Source organism: Hyla sarda, chromosome 2 (assembly GCF_029499605.1).
Source record: "Hyla sarda isolate aHylSar1 chromosome 2, aHylSar1.hap1, whole genome shotgun sequence".
Lineage (NCBI taxonomy): Eukaryota > Metazoa > Chordata > Amphibia > Anura > Hylidae > Hyla > Hyla sarda.
In genome coordinates this window covers 367,876,286-367,896,119 of record NC_079190.1, presented here as the reverse complement: position 1 = coordinate 367,896,119, position 19,834 = coordinate 367,876,286, and the positions used below count along the sequence as shown (strand labels likewise).

Sequence of the window (19,834 nt, the reverse complement as noted above, 5' to 3'; positions counted from 1 at the left end):
TTTCATCCTATGGATATAAATAATGAATGTTCCCTTCACTGTAGAGATCTTGAAAATTAAGTTACAGAACTTCATTATAGAATAAATACAGCTTATTAACATAAATACATACATTTAGTTAGGTCACTGGAAAGGGGCGGTCTATAAATTGAACTTAGGGCATGTCAATCAGGTAAGGAGGTCTTTCAAGCTGATGTGACTGACAAACTTTTAGCAAAGTTTTCCTAAAGGGGTACTCCGCTGCTCCGTGTTTGGAACAAACTGTTCCGAACGCTGGAGCGGGCAGCTCGTGACATCATAGCCCCGCCCCCTCTGACGTCACGTCCCCTCGATGCAAGTCTATGGGAGGGGGCGTGCCTGCCCCGCTGACGTCACGTCCCCTCCCATAGACTTGCATTGAGGGGGCGGGGCTATGATTTCATGAGCTCCCGGGGCCGGCTCCAGCGTTTGGAACAGTTTGTTCCAAACGCTGAGCAGCGGAGTACCCCTTTAAAAGGACACCTACATACTTCACTATTAAGTAAGTGTTCGACATTTCATTTGCATTAGCCCCAATTTTTCTACGGAAAAATAAATACAATTAATCTGCAATGTGGAAGTATAAATGATCCTGATGGCTATGTTCACACTTGTGCAAGGGACTTTTCATGCCATTTCTGTCTCTTTTTTTTTTTTTTTTAAATGAAATCGGAACTTTTGAGATTCCTTTTGCTTATACGATGAGACATTTTTTTGGGCCTCCAAATATAGTGCGTGAACATAGCCGAAGGATCCTGGAATATGTTGGGTCATATAGGTTTCCTTTTTTTTTTGCCTGGCAGAACACAGTAAACTACAGCATTCTACCCACCAAATAGCAATAAAAAACCTAACACCCATATGAACAGAACTGAAATTAATTTCCTTTCTTCAAGATACACTACAGTAGGATAGTTGTTTTTTGACGTTCAGTTCAGGACAACAGTCTTGCTGGTTATTTGCCCTTTAATTTAGAGCATTAGGGTAGGTAGGATAGGGTAGGTTCACATGTGTGTATTTTTCCACAGATTTGCTGCCCATTGACTTCAAAGGAAGGCAACAGAAATGCTACAGCAAATCTTCAGAAAAAAATATGCAAGCGGTAGCTCCAGCTATGTGCTTAGCTGCATCTCTTAAATGGGTTTTACATGAAAAAACATTACTTTTCATATCAACTCGCTTCAGAAAGTTAAACAGATTTGTAAATTACTTCGATTAAAAAAGCTTAATCCTTCCAGTACTTATCAGCTGATGAAGTTGAGTTGTTCATTTCTGTCTGACAAGAGTGCTCTCTTCTGACACCTGTCTCAGGAACGCAGGAGAGGTTTGTTATGGGGATTTGTTTATACTCTGGACAGTTCCTGAGACATACAGAGGCGTCAGCAGAGAGCACTGTTGTAAGACAGAAAATAAATACTCAACTTCATTAGCTGATAACTACTGGAAGGATGATTTTTTTTTTTTATAGAAGTCATTTACAAATCTGTTTAACTTTCTGGAGCCAGTTGATATGAAACAATGTTTTTTCATGGAATACCCTTTTAAGGCTTCAGGACTAGCTGAGTCTTCCACCATTATCTATTGCTTTAATAAACAGTTTATTGAAATATGTGCAGTAAACAATACAGGATATTATGGGACATCAACAAGCCATAAAGAAGAGGGTAATACTGTACAACCTGTGAATAAATTACAGTTTTATAATAAAGGATGAACATCTGTCATTTCCCAAAAAGTAGATGAATATGGACTCCACCATTCTTTTTCAAACTCTAGTGGGAGGCACAGTCAAATGCAAACCTGGAGTATTCTCTGTGTATAGAAGATACATGCAGCAGAAAAAATATTTTACATTTGGGTCATGATTGTATAGACACTAGAGAAAACACAAAAGAATTATCCAACAAGGTATTATAAAAGAGGTAATAAAGCTGGGTAGTTAATCAGTCTCTACACAGGGTCACCGATACAGGTTTCAGTTTACAGGCATCAGAACCATTAGCACATTTACCTTATAACTGGACTATAGGCATAACGGTATGTTCACACATGCTGATTTTTTACAGCAATTCTATAGAAAACCAGGAATAGATTTGAAAAACCTTAGTCTTTGCTATACGAGTCCTCCATGTATGATCTGCTCCTGTCTTTGCATTCAAAAATTCCCCCCAAAAACCTGATTTTGTGAGTCTAGCCTAAGAGCACAGTCCTATATATCCCCTCCCGATTAACATGCCCCTTTGGCTTGTCTGAATGTGTGTTATTCTAACTGAGTTTGGGGTGAAAAGCTGCTTCCAGTCATCACTAGTTCTGATGTAAAAAATGGATTGGACAGGGAAAAAAAATCCATCCCATTATATTCATGGTTTAATGGTAAATGGGCACTGTCAGATACAAAAACTTTTTATATGTTGTACATCTTGGCAAAACATTAACCTTTCTAATATACTTCATAAGAAAATTGTATAGAAATCATGGCTTAAAAAATCATGGCTTTGTCCAAGCTGAAGCACAGGCATGGACAAAATCCAATAAGTGAGGGTGGGCTAGAACTCCATTATGCTGTCTGATAGGACAGGAGAGAGCACAGAGGAGTCCTATCGGACAGGAGAGAGCACAGAGGAGTCCTATCGGACAGGAGAGAGCACAGAGGAGTCCTATCGGACAGGAGAGAGCACAGAGGAGTCCTATCGGACAGGAGAGAGCACAGAGGAGTCCTATCGGACAGGAGAGAGCACAGAGGAGTCCTATCGGACAGGAGAGAGCACAGAGGAGTCCTATCAGACAGGAGAGAGCACAGAGGAGTACTAGCAGACAAGGGAGAGCACAGAGAAGTGCTATAATACAGGAGAGAGCACAGAGGAGTACTATCAGACAGGAGAGAGCACAGAGGAGTGCTATCAGACAGTAGAGAGCACAGAGGAGTACTAGCAGACAGGAGAGAGCACAGAGGAGTACTATCTGACAGGAGAGAGCACCGAGGAGTACTAGCAGACAGGGGAGAGCACAGAGAAGTGCTATCATACAGGAGAGAGCACAGAGGAGTACTATCAGACAGAAGAGAGCACAGAGGAGTGCTATCAGACAGGAGAGAGCAAAGAGGAGTGCTATGAGACAGGAGAGGGAACACAGGAGTGCTAGCCCACCCTCACTTACCGGACTTTGTCCATGCCTGTGCTTCAGCTTGGCCAAAGCCATGATTTTATAATCCATAATTTCTATAAAAATAACATTTTCTTATGAAGTATATTAGAAAGGTTTATGTTTTGCCGTTCAACATATAAACAAATGTGCGTGTGTGTGTGTATCTGACAGTGCCTTTTTAACTGTCCTCGTCAGGAGGAGCCAAGCCAGAGTCAAACACACATTTCATTATGTGTCTAATTCATTTACCAGCCTTGTATTCACAATAAATTAACAGAGTTTAGAAAGTAAATAAAGAAAATATTAAGAATATGAAGAATAATCCTCACTTTGAATGAAAAAGTTAACCCTTCAGTTCAGCTGATCACTACAAGGAGTGCACATGGACTACTAAGCTCTCTTGTGATGTGGAGCTGATCCAATGATTTTGGCTTTACTTTCACCTTATCAAGCTCTGTCCAAGTGTGATTCTATTGATGGTTCAGAAGGGAAGCACTTGCACACATTTGGCCATCATACCCATGAGGCTTGAAAAAACGTAGGACAAAAATGGCCCACCAAATTCTACAACCACACCCAACACCATTTTTTTCAGAGATGAATTCACAGTGGGCCATTATAGTAGCATAGATCTACAGACAGAAAATAGGAAGGTAAACACAATTACAATGCCATCATACAGCCATAAAAAACACATAGCCCTTTCATGGATAAGGCACCAACATCCAGATTTTGCATACTACTGGAGAGAAAAAGAGAACATAAAGCACTTTATGCCATTTTATAGCACACATCATTCTGAAAGCATATATCAAAAGAAAAAAATCCAAATATTCCACACGTGGTTATGTCCGAGAACATATTTCTTGAATTTATATAAATGAAAGAAAAATAAATAGGCCAAGTCCAAAAAGTACACTTGCATAAAAGAGGGTCCCAAATACCAAGTTTGTTGACTTAAAGAATCATAGATAGCCAAGGTAACGCAGTTTAAGTGCATAAGAAAGCTGGTGCTACACATCATTCTTAAAGCTATAGTCACATACATACAGAATAAAGTCAAGTCAAACTTCTACTGAGTACCAAGCAACACACCTTTCTTTTCAGATTTCTATATGGGGAATTAAAGGGCATAAATATGACAATTCAACTATTCCTTAATGCTGCAGATGCGACCTGGGATGGTAAGGGGCAAGTACATAACCAGAATTTGCATGAAACTGGTTTTTCATAAGAATGGTCCAATATTAGATTGTGGATGTTGATCTGCAGGAAGACTCCCTTTTGTGGTCAATCACAGTTTGTTGCATTCTCCAAGAGATATAGGCTACAAAAATGCGGGAGCTTGAATTTTCCAATGGTGCATTATTAGGAACAATAGCACCAAATATGCCAGCATTTCAAGAAAATGCAAGTGTAAGAACATGAATGAGTATTAGCCCAGGTCTGGATAGATTCATTTTCTGGGCTTGCTGAAGGTAGGCATGGCTCCTCTAGCAGTTAACCCTTCAAAGCGCTTATATGTGTAGTTGATGAAGACCCAGTCCTTGTTCTTAAAGTCTGAATCCGGATGGTTGCTTGCAACACCTATGAAGATAAATGAGAAAAAAATAGCAATTAAATAAGTGTATTTAATTATAAATATTTATATTTCCATTACTCACAGCAAGTAAGCTATCATTTCATGGTGAATGCAATATGTAACCATGCACCGGCCCTAACTGGTGCAGAACTTCCTTAAAGGGGTACTCCACCCCTAGATAACTTATCGCCTATCCAAAAGGATAGGGGATAAGATGTCTGATCGCAGGAGGCCCGACGCTGGGACCCCCCCCCCCCCCCCCCCCCCCCCCCCCACGATCTCCCTGCAGCACCCGACATTCCTTTAGAACGCCGACTGCTGTACCAGATGCTCATGACATCACGGCCAAGCCCCCTCAATGCAAGTCTACGGGAGGAGGTGTAACGGCCATAACGAGAGGGGCATGGATGTGACGTTAGTACCGCATCACTAGTCATCAGGCACGGAACAAAGTTTGCGACGTGCACCTGATGACTGCAGCAGCAGAGATCACGGGGGGGGGGGGGGTCCCAGTGGTGGGACTCCCACGATCAGACATCTTATGCGCTATCCTTAGGATAGGGGATAAGATGTCTAGGGACGGAGTATCCCTTTAAAGGGGCACTCCGTGGAACTAACCCCATAGCCATTATTTCCGTCTCATTTAGACAATTAAATAGGTCCATATCATTAGTTACTAATATGGAGTCATTTCCCCCCTTTTGGTGGTCACTTACATACAGAAAGGGAGGGAAAGACGCCATCCAGCTGTCCAACTTGTCTCTGTCCAAGTCCCTCTCTGAGAGCGTCTCCCACCCTCCTGAGACACGAAGACCAAATTGTTTCTGTCCTGTCTAGGGGGCCAGGCTAAGGCAGCCTGTGTGTGATACTGCCTGCAGGTAAATCTAATCCAATCACGGGTGATACGTAAGGGTTGCTAAGTTATGGGACTTTCCGCATGGAATTGCTACAGCTTTCTCCCTTTGTAAAATCTGCATCAGTGGGAATTTTTTACCAGAATTTAAGTTACCGTGTAAACAAGCCCTTGTAGTTTCAGGAAGTAACATTAAAGTAAAACCCATACCAAAACAATTACTTGAAGCTATACATGCCATGACATCTTAAAGAAATCGCCCCAATTCATGTATCCTAGAAACTCACTTATTGGTTTAAGAATGTCGGAGTCTGGAAATTCATCAAAATTTGAGGTGTCATCAATACTTTTTATTTCAATAGGTATCGCAGCAGGTCTTTCCCTATAAAAGAAAATACAAAAACTCATTCAGTAAAACAAATTTACACACAAATTATTATTATTTTTTTTGTTATTTTTTTTTTGCAAAGAAAGAAAAAACAAATAAAATCAATGTCCTGTTTAATAACATCTTTAAATACATTGAGACACTTTGTGAATGTACTTAAGCCATGTTATGTAAGGAAAGTTTTGGGGAATATAAGGGCAGTACTATACAGAGCAGATACCCCCCTGAGGAAGACACAAAAACGTGCTTTCGGGGTTATTGCATGTTCCAGCTACTGAGTGCGGTGTGAGGTTCTGAGGAACCGTTTACTTTATTCTGGATACCTGATATGATCTAGGGGATTTAGGGTCATTGGCTGCTATATCCTGATAGGAGTACATTTAAATGTAGCTCCTTATTGCCCGATGTGCACATTAGTGTATTGTTATGGTATCTGGAAATATATGATTATTCCGCTTCTTCACCTTTAATGTAGTAATACCATATTTACTTTTGTATATGAACTATTGTACTTTGGTTTACACGCTATTTTTGTAAGTCCTCTGTATTTTATGTATATTGTTTTTAACCCCTTAAGGACCGGGGTTTTTTCCGTTTTTGCATTTTCGTTTTTTGCTCCTTGCCTTTAAAAAATCATAACTCTTTCAATTTTGCACCTAAAAATCCATATTATGGCTTATTTTTTGCGCCACCAATTCTACTTTGTAATGACGTCAGTCATTGTGCCCAAAAATCTACGGTGAAACGGAAAAAAAAATCATTGTGAGACAAAATTGAAAAAAAAACGCTGTTTTGTAACTTTTGGGGGCTTCCGTTTCTACGTATTACATTTTTCGCTAAAAATGACACCTTATCTTTATTCTGTAGGTCCATACAGTTAAAATGATACCCTACTCATATGGGTTTGATTTTGTCGTACTTCTGGAAAAAAATCATAACTTCATGCAGGAAAATTAATGGGGCAGTATGAGGGCGCATTTTTTGCGCCGTGATCTGAAGTTTTTAACGGTACCATTTTTGCATTGATAGGACTTATTGATCGCTTTTTATTCATTTTTTCATGATATAAAAAGTGACCAAAAATGCACTATTTTGGACTTTGGAATTTTTTAGCGCGCACGCCATTGACCGTGCGGTTTAACCCCTTACCGATGCAGGACGTATATTTACGTCCTGCGCTGGCTCCCGCGATATGCAGCGGGATCGCGCCGCGATCCTGCATCATATCGCGTCGGTCCCGGCGCTCATCAACGGCCGGGACCCGCGGCGATGTGTGGTATTAACCCTTTAGAAGCGGCGGTCAAAGCTGACCGCCGCTTCTAAAGTGAAACTGAAAGTGACCCGGCTGCTCAGTCGGGCTGTTCGGGACCGCCGCGGTGAAATCGCGGCGTCCCGAGCAGCTGACCGGACACCGGGAGGGCCCTTACCTGCCTCCTCGGTGTCCGATCGACGAATGACTGCTCCGTGCCTGAGATCCAGGCAGGAGCAGTCAAGCGCCGATAACACTGATCACAGGCGTGTTAATACACGCCAGTGATCAGCATGAGAGATCAGTGTGTGCAGTGTTATAGGTCCCTATGGGACCTATAACACTGCAAAAAAAATGTAAAAAAAAAAAGTGTTAACAAAGGTCATTTAACCGCTTCCCTAATAAAAATTTGAATCACCCCCCTTTTCCCATAAAAAAAATAAAACAGTGTAAAAAAAATATATATATATGTGGTATCGCCGCGTGCGTAAATGTCCGAACTATAAAAATATATCATTAATTAAACCGCACGGTCAATGGCGTACGCGCAAAAAAATTCCAAAGTCCAAAAAAGCGTATTTTGGTAACTTTTTATACCATAAAAAAAAATGAATAAAAAGTGATCAAACAGCCCGATCAAAACAAAAATCATACCGATAAAAACTTCAGATCACGGCGCAAAAAATTAGTCCTCATACCGCCCTGTACGTGGAAAAATAAAAAAGTTATAGGGGTCAGAAGATGACATTTTTAAACGTATAAATTTTCCTGCATGTAGTTATGATTTTTTCCAGAAGTGCGACAAAATCAAACCTATATAAGTAGGGTATCATTTTAACCGTATGGACCTACAGAATAATGATAAGGTGTAATTTTTACCTAAATATGCACTGCGTAGAAACGGAAGCCCCCAAAAGTTACAAAATGGCGTTTTTTTTCGATTTTGTCGCACAATGATTTTTTTTTCCGTTTCGTCGTGAATTTTTGGGTAAAATGACTGATGTCACTGCAAAGTAGAATTGGTGATGCAAAAAATAAGCCATAATATGGATTTTTAGGTGGAAAATTGAAAGGGTTATGATTTTTAAAAGGTAAGGAGGAAAAAACGAAAGTGCAAAAACGGAAAAATCCTGAGTCCTTAACGGGTTAATTAACGATATATTTTTATAATTCGGACATTTCCGCACGCGGCGATACCATATATGTTTATTTTTATTTACACAGTTTTTTTTTTATGGGAAAAGGGGGGTGATTCAAACTTTTAATAGGGAAGGGGTTAAATGATATTTATTCACTTTTTTTTGCAGTGTTATAGCTCCCATAGGGACCTATAACACTGCACACACTGATCTTTATCATTGATCACTGGTTTCTCATAAGAAACCAGTGATCGATGATTCTGCCGCTTGACTGCTCATGCCTGGATCTCAGGCACTGAGCAGTCATTCGGCGATCGGACAGCGAGGAGGCAGGTAGGGGCCCTCCCGCTGTCCTGTAAGCTGTTCGGGATGCCGCGATTTCACCGCGGCTATCCCGAACAGCCCACTGAGCTAACCGGCATGCTTTCAGTTTCACTTTAGACGCGGCATTCAACTTTGAACGCCGCATCTAAAGGGTTAATAGCGCGCGGCACACCGATCAATGCCACGCGCTATTAGCCACGGGTCCGACCCGCCGTGGCCCCGCGTTGTAGATCGGGAGTGGACACATGACGTTCCAGTAAGTCATGTGTTCTTAAGGGGTTAATATTATAACCAATAAAAAGTGATTTTATTATTACCTTTCCATCATCCTTTTGGTGTATACATGTTTTGGGGAATGTACTAGAGGTATGTCATTGGTTAAGGGGATAGGGGTTAGCTCTCAAATCGCTGGTGGTCCAACCACTGGCACCCCCCGCAGTCTTCTGTACGGGGCCCCCGGCCCTCCCCGGAAACAGATCATGTCAACCCCCACACTAAGAGAGAGCCGAAGACAGTCGAAAGGCTCTCCCATAGAGATATATAGAGGGGCGTGTCACCGCTGGGGCCTCGTACAGGAGATTTTGTGTGTGTGTGTGTGTGTGTGTGTGTGAGGAAGAGGATAGGGAGCAGGATGAATACCAGAGGTCAGACCCCCCACAATCCAAAACTTCTATATATCTCCTTTAATGACAGCAATACTCCGGTGGAAAACACCAAATCAACTGGTGCCAGAAGAAAGCCAGAATACCTATGGCGCTTGTGTAAAAAGAAAAAAAAAAAAAAACTAAAACATAAAAAGGAGTACCTTATATGTTCCCAGTCAACACCTTCAAAAAAAGGGTTTGTTTTTATCTCTTCAACTCCTGAAGCCCCAATTCTTTGCTCCCAATCACAACAAAATCTGAAAAAAAAAATGAAAAAAAATTAAGTGTTAATATTAATAAGTACAAAAAAAGGCATAAATATTAATTATAGTGTCCTTGTTTTCAAGAGCATTGCATATATGATATTAGAACATTTCACACAGTACATGATTATAGGGGAAACTATCTTGCTTGAGGAATTGCTTTGCTCTGTTAGGCTAGGTTCACACATAGCATTTTTCATTATTTGGTTAGTAATTTCAACAAAACTAGGAGTGGAAAAGATAGAGAAAAATGATAGTGAGATGATTTGCACCTTTGTCTGTGGTCAGTGCATGATGCGAGCACCATATAGGATGTAAATGTACATCCTGGTGCGCTAAGTCCCAGCACACTAAGGGGTTAAAGGAAATCTGTTATCAGTGACACCTGCACTAAACTGTCAATACAGACAGGTAGTGCGGGTGACACCGATGACAAACATACTTACCTGTCAGTGATCTGTGCTCCGGTTCTCTCGCTATCTTTTCCCATTGTTGTTATTCTGAAGCAGCTTGGAGCACAGGTGGAGCTTCCTGACATCACTGCTGCTGTTTGCTAGCAGCATGGCCCATCAGAGAAGCAGGAACGGTGACATCAGGACACTTCGCCCGTGCCCCATGCCGGCCCCAGAACAGGAAAAATGGAGGAAGATAGCAGGAGAGCCAGAGCAGGACCAGGTAAGTATGGCTGTCATCAGTGTCACCTGCACTACTTGTCAGTACCAACAGGTTAGTGCAGGTGACACTGATGACAGATTTCCTTAAATGGGCACTGTCATGAAGTAAAAAAAATTGATATGTTGTAGTACTTAAGTACTACAACATATCTCTAATATACTTTAATTAAAAAAAGTGATTTTAAACAAGTTTAAAATCACTTTTAAATTCGGCCACTAGGGGTTGCCCTCCTAGTGGCTGAATGCATTCGGCAGTGACGTCACCGCTGAATTTCGACTCATTTCAGCCTGGCAAGGAGTCGAAATTCAGGCACTGCTGTGCTCGCTCCCGTCTGTCAATCAAACAGGCAAGATGATGTCAGGCAGTGATGTCAGGATAATTTTGATCATTGGTGGGGTTTCTAAAGTTTTTCATTATATTTCCAGTTATTTATAATATCTACCATTATTGTAATCGGTCCCGGGTCTCGGCTGTAATATCGTGCACGGCTGCAATATCGTACTCCTCCTCCCTGGGTAGCACATGCACAGCTAAACAGGGAGGAGGAGACCCCGGAGCTGCCTGCAGTGCTATTGGCAGATCATCTATGCACAGGAGCGCTGCATAGACGATCTGAGGGCGGAAGCAAGTGCCCAGCAAGGCGTCAGTGACATCGCGCCTGTTGGGAAGGGCTGCTTCCTGCCCTGCTTTGTAGAGCAGATTTAGAAGCACTAAATCTGCTCTATTAAAGCGATTAACATTTTTTTTAAAGGCAGGTAGGGGGTTAGGGCTAGATTACTACTAGGTAGGGACATATTAGATTATATATTACTTGGTGGGAGCTACACTTTAAAGATTTTCAGATTATAAAATATAGATAATCAGAGAATAAGATTATAAAATAAAAAACACCACAGGGGGAATTCATAATTCCCTGTGTGGAAAAATTGTGCAAATTTTAATGCAGACTCTACTGCAGCACAAGATTTTTTATTTATTTTCTTTTAGCAAAAAATAGTTTTGTCTTATCACAGTGTTGGTGTATGGAATGGTAAATTCCCCCATGATTAAAGCAAAAACAAGCATATGCTTAATTTAACACTATGATTTAGACCAGGGGTGGGGAACCGTTTTATGTGCTGCCATTTGGAGATATGTAAAATAATTTGCAGGCAAATCATCCCGTACGGGAAAAACAACATCCACACTCGATGACCAATAGCTGCATGATGTGATTGATGTTGTGACAACATCGTGCACCTATTGGACATCACGTATGGGTGTGGCTTCGCCTGCATGCGATGAAAAGGAACTTCAGAGAGGACCATGGATCAAAGGTAGAATGTTGGGAAGTAGAAGAGGCAAGACCTTTCTTTTCTGGAACTGGGACGTCAACCGCTTCTAAAAAACGTCACAGCCCTGGTTGCAGTCTGCAGTCTTAATAGTTACCAGGGACTGTAATGTCCTAGCAGGCTGCAAGTATTTTTTTTTTCAGCGGCCAGTGCCACAAGAAATCATGTTGCATGGTGCATATGGCTCGCAGGCCGGAGGTCCCCCACCCCTGATTTAGACAATAGGTCAATATTAGACAATATATTCCCTTATGGGGAACTTATCACTTAGATTACACAGTTCTCCCTGAGGGCAGCATAACGTAGTGATAGACATGCTGTTTAAAAACAAGCGTGGAGTGGAGTGGAGTTTGTTTTTAACACTTGCTCTGAGCTGTGGGGTTTTCCAGAGCTCAAATCCACCACATTTTTTTTGTGGAAACATTAGTAAATCCGATGGGATTTTTTTTTTTTTTTTTAAAGTGTCAGGGACACACCCCCTTTTCGGCAGTCATGCGTCTTTTTCCCAGCAGCCACGGGCCTTTTACGGGATTTCAAAGTAAAATGGAGCGTTTGTAGGTTTTTTTTTTTTTTTGGTGCAAATTCTGATGCAGAGACAATTTGTGGCGTAATGCGACAAATTTTGGCGCACAACTTGACAAAACAGGTCAGGTTAACAATAGTAAATCAGGGCAATTGTGTCTGCCCCTATAGGGAAAAATAACCTCTTAAAGAGTAAATGTAAGAGAGAAGTAATTAATACTAATCCTTAATGCATACTACATCAAAGAGAAAAAGGAACATATTATAAATATTGCTTTCTGAAGACCAGCTACCTTAAGATAAGGTCCTTTGCTTTTTCTGATATTGGAACTTCTGGAGGAAACGTTAATGTTTCTTTCCAGTTCATAACTTTCTTATAGGTCTCCTGGGGTGTTTCAGAACAAAATGGAGGATATCCTTAAGAAAAATAAATAAATAAATGATGAATGAGTCTGGTAAACATTGAATTATACACAACATTTCTACAAGGAAACAAGAGTATGTAGTAGAACATAGTAGTTAATACATTCTGTAATGTCATTCTGATGACATATGCTATGGCCTGTATGAAGTCCTGTGTGTCTAAAGTAAAGGCTAAGCATCACAGTGGCAAGCTTCTACTAGCAGTTCTAAATTCAAATCTCCCAATATACAAATTAAACCTCTGAGGGTACGTTCACACGTACAGAATCCTGTGCAGATTTGATGCGCAGGATTTGTAACTGCAGATTAGAATACGGCATCCATTTTAGGACAGTCAGTCGTAGCTCCGTCTGCATCAGGCGAAACAGCGTCCCGCCTCCTCCCTCGGACCAATAGCCGTCAGAAGTCAGCCGTAACTCCGTCCCCCCTGTCAGGCGAAACAGCGTCCCGTCTCCTCCCTCACACCAATCACCGTAATCCTTCAGCCACGTCGCCGTCATGCCTTAGTTGATTCTCCCTCAGATGCAACTTCCTGCCGAAAGCAGAGCTGACGCTGCACAGCATGTATGACAGTCAAAACTTTGAAACTTGCACGTGTACTACAGACACTACATGTGCTACAGAGTCTGTATAGCAGAGCCGACAATGAATAGCATAACCCGTATAGCAGATATCAGACACTGACTCGGCTCTGCTACACAGCAGGAAGGTTTTTGGGCGAGGGATGACGGGAGTTTCAGATGAGGCTGACTCCAAACAGAGATTGGTCTGAGGGAGGAAGCTGGACGCTGTTTTGCCTGACGTGGGATGGAGTTACGGCTGATGATGTCCTGAAACAGAAACTGTATTAGAAGCTGTGTTCTGCAGCAGAAAATCCTGCACATCAAATCTGTGCAGAATACTGTACATGTGAACGAACCCTCGAAAGGATTTTATTGTTGGCTTGGCTTAAGTATAGAACATTATTATTAGATCACCATTGGTCTGACTCTCAAATAGTGCATTTTTTATAGTGAATCTTTTGCAGCCCCCCACCCCCACATGTACTTCAAAAAAAAAAATTATATATCTATATATATCCATATCTATATCTATATATATATTACACACACACACAGAAGATAGCAGGCAGCTTCAGGCATAATATGCATATCCACCCACCTGACCTGTCATGTCTAAAGGCAAAAGGAGGTGCAACTGCATACTATGCCTCGCAGCTGTCTAGTATGATATACAGGTCCCGTTAAGGGCCTATTCACACGTACAGTATTCTGCGAAGATTTTATGTGCAGGATTTTCTGCTGCAGATTTTAATGTAAACTGAATCACTGAACAGAGCTTGAAATCCTGCGCATTAAATCTGCACAGAATACTGTACGTGTGAATAGACCCTAAATCAGAATAGGAACTGTGAACAATAGTCTCTTCACGACAGACATTAGACATCGGGTGTGGAGAGGTAACTGGCATGCTAGGGTTTGTCATTACCAAGGCAGATGGAGCAGAAGAGTATGCCTAGAAAAACCCTTTTAATGTGTATGGTCATTTGCAAAAGCTTTTTATATAAAAGCAGGGCTCTGTGCAGTGAGGCTCTGTGACTGGCTCACACAGCAGGCTGATTGACAAGACATTAGCCTGCACAGAGCCCTGCTTGTCCTGACCACACTGCCTGTATTTGGTCCCAGCACAGAGACACAGGTAGTAGCTGCAAGGACAGTATTTTTTTACCCAAATATATATACAATTCTTAAACAAAGTATATTACAAATATACAATGTGCGGGGTCAGAGCTCTGGGGCCCCCACGATCTCCTGTACAGAGCCCTGGCGCTCCCCTGGAGTAGTGTTTCATGCCCCCCATCCGAAGCAGGGGGCCACCACCTCCCCTCTATATCTCTCTACAGGAGAGCCAAAGATAGCCAAACGGCGTACTAATGGAAGGAGTGTGGTGGCCCCTACTTCGAGTGGGGGTTGTGACATGAAGCTCCCAAGGATAGCCAGGGCTCCATACAGGAGATCACGAGGACCCCAGCGCTCGGACCACGCACGATCTAAAACTTTTCACCTATCCTGGGGGGTAGATTTATATCTCCTTTAAAATGGGTTGCTCTACATAAAAAAAGGAGTTGTATTTCTCTCCATAGGCAGTCCAACACTTCTTCAGTTACTGCCAGCACCAGACAAAGCCTATGCACAGGTAACTTTATTTTTCTAATCCTGAAAAACCTTTTGAAGTTGTTGACCCTTCAGACAACCCCCTGAAACACGTACAGAACTTCGAAGCCTTACCAATTAACATCTCATACATTATGACTCCTAATGACCACCAATCACAGAGTTTGTTATAGCCAGTCTGTAAGAATACTTCTGGTGCTATATAATCTGGAGTGCCAACAGTAGAAAATGCCTACAAATAAAAACAATGTTATTGATTCATAAAACAAAAATAATCAAGCTATTTCTCGGATACATGCATAGAGAATTAAAGTTTATATTTCTGTAATATCCCATAAATAAGGGAAATCCATTAACCCCTTAATGACAGCAGTTCCTCAGTCTGCAGGAACTCATTTTGTTGTTGCTGCAGTTGAGGGGGTTTGTGGTTCAGAGGCTGTTCCTACACTAAAAACCAGAACAGTCACTTACAGTCCTAGTTCCTAGGAATCTTGTGGAGCACGGGCAGGATCTGAGGGATCTCTGATCCTACCTGTTTGATCACCCCACACTGTGACCACGGCATGATCAAAGAGGAGTCCCTGCTCTGCTTGGCTGATGTCTCCCAGTGACCCCCTCAGACAACAGGAACACACTCTACAGTCAGCCCAGGGGACCTAGAAAAGACACCAGGGTGGTCGGTTTGGAAATCCTGCTGCTAGGGCAAAGTGTAACCCTTGCAGTAGCCTGTGCCATAGAGACATAGTAAAATGTACTAGTATACAGGAGGTATGTGCATATATTTTAACACAATAATCCCTTATTAGAATAAAGAAAAATAAAATAAGCTAATTTGTATTTGTATTTTTTATGTAGCAAATTCATTTATTCATGTAGCATAAGGTTACATAAACTATACAGTAATTTAAAGGCTCCTCCAAACTATGCCACAAAATGTACCATTTCTGAGAAACCCTGACGTTAAAGGCGAACACTCCAGAGAAAATAAATTTCAAAGCAATTATTTAAAAATCTTAAACCTTCTATAATTCATCAGTGGTAGTATGCTCCAGAGGTAGTTGTGTAGTTCTTTCCAGTCTGATCACAGTGCTCTATGCTGCCACCTCTGTCTGTGCCCAGAGCAGGAGAGGCTTGCTATGGAATTTGGCTCCTGCTTTGGACAGTTCCTAACACAGACAGAGGTTGCAGCAGAGAGCACTGTGGTCAGACTGGGAAGAACTGCACAACTTTCGCTGGAGCAGCTGATAAGTACTGGAAGATTTTTGTATAGACAATTTAGAAATCTGTATAATTTTCTGGCACTAGTTCATCTGAAAACATTTTTATCCTCTAAAGTACCCTTTTGAGGAAAAGCTCCCTAAAATAGTGGCATGATTGAGCTGCTTTGCATATACTTTCTTCCCATAACAACAAACTCTCATACAACCAAAATCAATAAATTAAAAGTGAAATTCTGAGGCAAAAACAAATTCAGCAGGTCATTTGGGAGTTAACGTAATTAAATGGCCTTCAAGCTGTGGCAGTCCAGATGCTGCAAAACTAAAACTCCCAGCATGTTCTGGCAGACAACAGCTGTCTGGGCATGCTGGGAATTTAAAAAAAGAAAGAAAAAAAAAAGAGAAGGAAAGAAGACCCTGTCACTCCAAGTAAAAGTTTAAAAACACTTATTTCATCCTCATATTAACCCCTTAAGGACACAGCCAATTTTATTTTTGCGTTCTTGTTTTCTCCTCCTCACCTTCTAAATTCCATAACTCTCATATTTCCATTCAAAGACCCATATGAGGGCTTCTTTTTTTGTGTGACCAGTTGCACTTCGTAATGACAGTAAAATGTATGGTAAACTCAAACAATTATTTTTTTGTGAAAGGGGTCGTTTTCAAATTGTACACTTTATGGTAAAAATTACATAATACCCATGGTTACATACATTTCTATTATTGTACTGTCTTTTTTTTTTTTTTTTTTTACAAAATCAGTACGTTTAAAAATTACCCTATTTTGACCACCCAACTTATTTTTCCGTATACAGGGATGTGTGAGGGCTCATTTTTGTGCCGTGATTTTTTGTTTTAGTACCATGTTTGCGTATATGTGATTTTTTGATCGCTTTTTATTAAAAAAAATTTGCAGTTTGATGTGACAAAATGCAGACTTTTATTTTAATTTTTTTACGTTTATGCCGTTCGCTGTAGGGGATCATTAAATTATATATTTTTTTATAGTTTGGACATTTACGGAAGCGGCAATACCAAATATATACCAAATAAAAGGGGCGATTTAAAACTTTATTGGGGGAGGGGCTTTTTCACTTTTTTTTTTTTTACATTTATCTTACACTTTTTTTAGCTGTTGCACAACAGCTGGGAAGCAACTGGTTGTAGACCACTGTCTTTATGGCTCTACCCTGGACTCAGCCCAATGTGATCAAGTGACAACCAATGGGCACTATGTGCATTCACACCACATTTGCAAGACCTGGCTGGGAAATTTTAAAACCGGGCGTTCCTGTATCCCAGCCTCATTTTTGCCCTGTATACGGTTTTGTGGCTGGACTGAAACCCGTGGTATACTACAGCTTTCAGTCCAGCAAAAAAAAAAAAAAAAAAACACAGATACAGGGCAAAAATTAGTTGACCGGAGTCACTATCTGACTCTGATCAGCGCATTTAAATAAATGGACATTCGCCGCCGGTCCGGCTGGGATACCGGGTCCCGCAAATGTAGTATGAATGCGCCCGTGGACAATAAGGCAGGTTATTTCATCTTGTGTTCCCCAAATTTTTATAAATGACTGTTTTTGCAAAATTCTACTGGAACAGACACACAGGTTTAGCTCAGTTTTACCACCTGACACGTAACGTATCAGCATCTGTCAATGTATGTTAATTTGGCCCTGAAAACTGCTAAACTATATGTGCTGTGCTGTTCTGCAATATCAGTCAGAGATTATACAGGGCTTTCACACACCTATACACTCTGTTGACATGAACAATGTTTATCAAAAACAAAAAGGAGGGCAACTGATATCCAAGAAAAGACGGTACTAATTGTTTTAAACCAAAAGAGAAAAAAAATATTTAAAAAATAAAAAGCTTTTTTTTTTAGGGCTGAAGACTCTTCTGGCCTATCAGAGAAGGGTTTCATGCAATGTTTCTCTACCTGCAGGGCTGGAGGCAGAAATGATAACGAGGGATAAGAATGAATATGTTCTTATTTAACATCCATGTATACACACTGTTTAACATACCAGCTGACGTCTATTTCGCTTCCATGTCTCTGCTTTCCTCTTAGAATTCATATTTTGAAAATCTGCAATAAATTGCAAATAAAAAAAAAATAAATACATGATGCTGTAAACTATAAAATATGTTGGCTTGTATGTTCTCACCAGCTATTAGGAAATACACAACATTGGGGGACATATTCAAAAACTACTGTAATTCAAGTTAAAGCTATTTCTATCAGTTTTTTTTCTTAATAGTCTAACAAGACTCATTCCAGATTCCTGCCTTATTTAGAGCTCATCTTAAAAAAATAAATAAATAAATAAATGTTGTAGCTTGATGTTACGAGGCTCTGTACCACACATTTACTCCAGTGTAAACATTTCTATAAAAGGGATTTAGAAAACTTGCTTTAAATACTCTTTCAAAGCATTGTGTGTTAACACGTTTTCTATTTAGAATCTCCATCAATAAGTCAAAGGAGGGAGGGGAGGCTACAAACAGTCTCACATCGGAGGACAGAGCCTGCTCTGAGCTGTAGGGTTTTCCTCAGCTGAAATCCACCACATTTTCTGTGGAAACCTTAGTAAAATATGTTGGGGTTTTTGTGAAAATGTTGGGGACACGCCCCTTTGTGACCACGCCCCATTTCCCCAACAGCCACGCCCTTTTCTTTGGAGAGTTAGGCTGGGTTCACACTACGTTTTCCCCCATACGGAAGCGCATACGGCAGGGGGGAGCTAAAACCTCGCGCTCCCGTATGTCACCGTATGCGCTCCCGTATGTCATTCATTTCAATGAGCCGGCCGGAGTGAAACGTTCGGTCCGGTCGGCTCATTTTTGCGCCGTATGCGCTTTTACAACCGGACCTAAAACCGTGGTTGACCACAGTTTTAGGTCCGGTTGTAAAAGCGCATACGGCGCAAAAATGAGCCGACCGGACCGAACGTTTCACTCCGGCCAGCTCATTGAAATTAATGACATACGGGAGCGCATACGGTGACATACGGGAGCGTGAGGTTTTAGCTCCCCCCTGCCGTATGCGCTCCCGTATGGGGGAAAATGTAGTGTGAACCCAGCCTTAGTCAGGTTTTTTCAATTCTGGCACACAACCTGCCAAAACATGTTGGGTTTGCAATAGTAAATGAGGGCCAATGTGTATAGGTCAATGAGTTCACTATATATTTATTACAGATCCAAACAGTGTTCTGTAATTTATATTTAAAAAATTTTTTTAAACAAAAGTGTGTAATTTACTTACTAACATCACTTGGTAAACTGTGGTTAAGGTTTCTGTAAAAATCTGTCCTGTGGGCTTTCTTTAACCCTGTACACAGTCCAAAGTCAGACAGCTTTACATGTCCCTTAAATCATTTTCAGGAAGAAAACAAAATATTACAATTCAATCATCAAGCAAGAAAAGTTTCTGAAAGCTTGTGCAAGCAAAAAGCAGAACATAAATGAGGGTCAGGGATTGATGAGGAAATATAATAAGACACAAGGAAAACCAGTATCATTTGCTGCAAATCATATGTCCGTATTGAAAGACACCGGGTGGTGCACCCCATCAAGTGCCAGGTGATCAGTATGATTATTAGTAATATTTTTATTATTAAGTATTATATTACAACATTCTGGTTTTAAAAAAAAAAAAATTAAATTTAAAATGGATAGAAAAAACCTTTATAGCTAGAACCGTGCTTATCCTTAATTACCTTACTGTCCAGCAAAAGGTTATCTGGCTTGATATCCCTGTGTATGAATCCTAACTGGTGGATTGAGTCTATTGCCAGCACTGTCTCAGCAATGTAAAACTGTGTTTCTTCTTCTGTAAGGGTGTCTTTCTTCATCAACAAGGTCATCATATCACCTAAAATA

At 40.9% G+C, this 19,834-nt stretch overlaps 1 protein-coding gene across 7 annotated transcripts in view; it reads right to left on the bottom strand.

Annotated features, from left to right (window-relative positions):
* Positions 1-1,480: 1,480 nt before the first annotated feature.
* Positions 1,481-19,834, bottom strand: part of LOC130356623 (serine/threonine-protein kinase 38) — a 68,787-nt gene continuing 50,433 nt past the window's right edge. For all 7 annotated transcript variants that reach the window (XM_056558389.1, XM_056558388.1, XM_056558390.1 and 4 more), the window contains 8 exons: positions 19,672-19,826; positions 19,218-19,320; positions 17,980-18,041; positions 14,844-14,961; positions 12,426-12,549; positions 9,503-9,598; positions 5,885-5,979; positions 1,481-4,749 (listed from right to left, as the gene is read on the bottom strand). In XM_056558389.1, the coding sequence (XP_056414364.1) occupies positions 4,619-4,749; positions 5,885-5,979; positions 9,503-9,598; positions 12,426-12,549; positions 14,844-14,961; positions 17,980-18,041; positions 19,218-19,320; positions 19,672-19,826 (884 nt within the window). In that variant the 3' untranslated portion in view covers positions 1,481-4,618. The remainder of the gene's footprint in view (positions 4,750-5,884; positions 5,980-9,502; positions 9,599-12,425; positions 12,550-14,843; positions 14,962-17,979; positions 18,042-19,217; positions 19,321-19,671; positions 19,827-19,834) is intronic.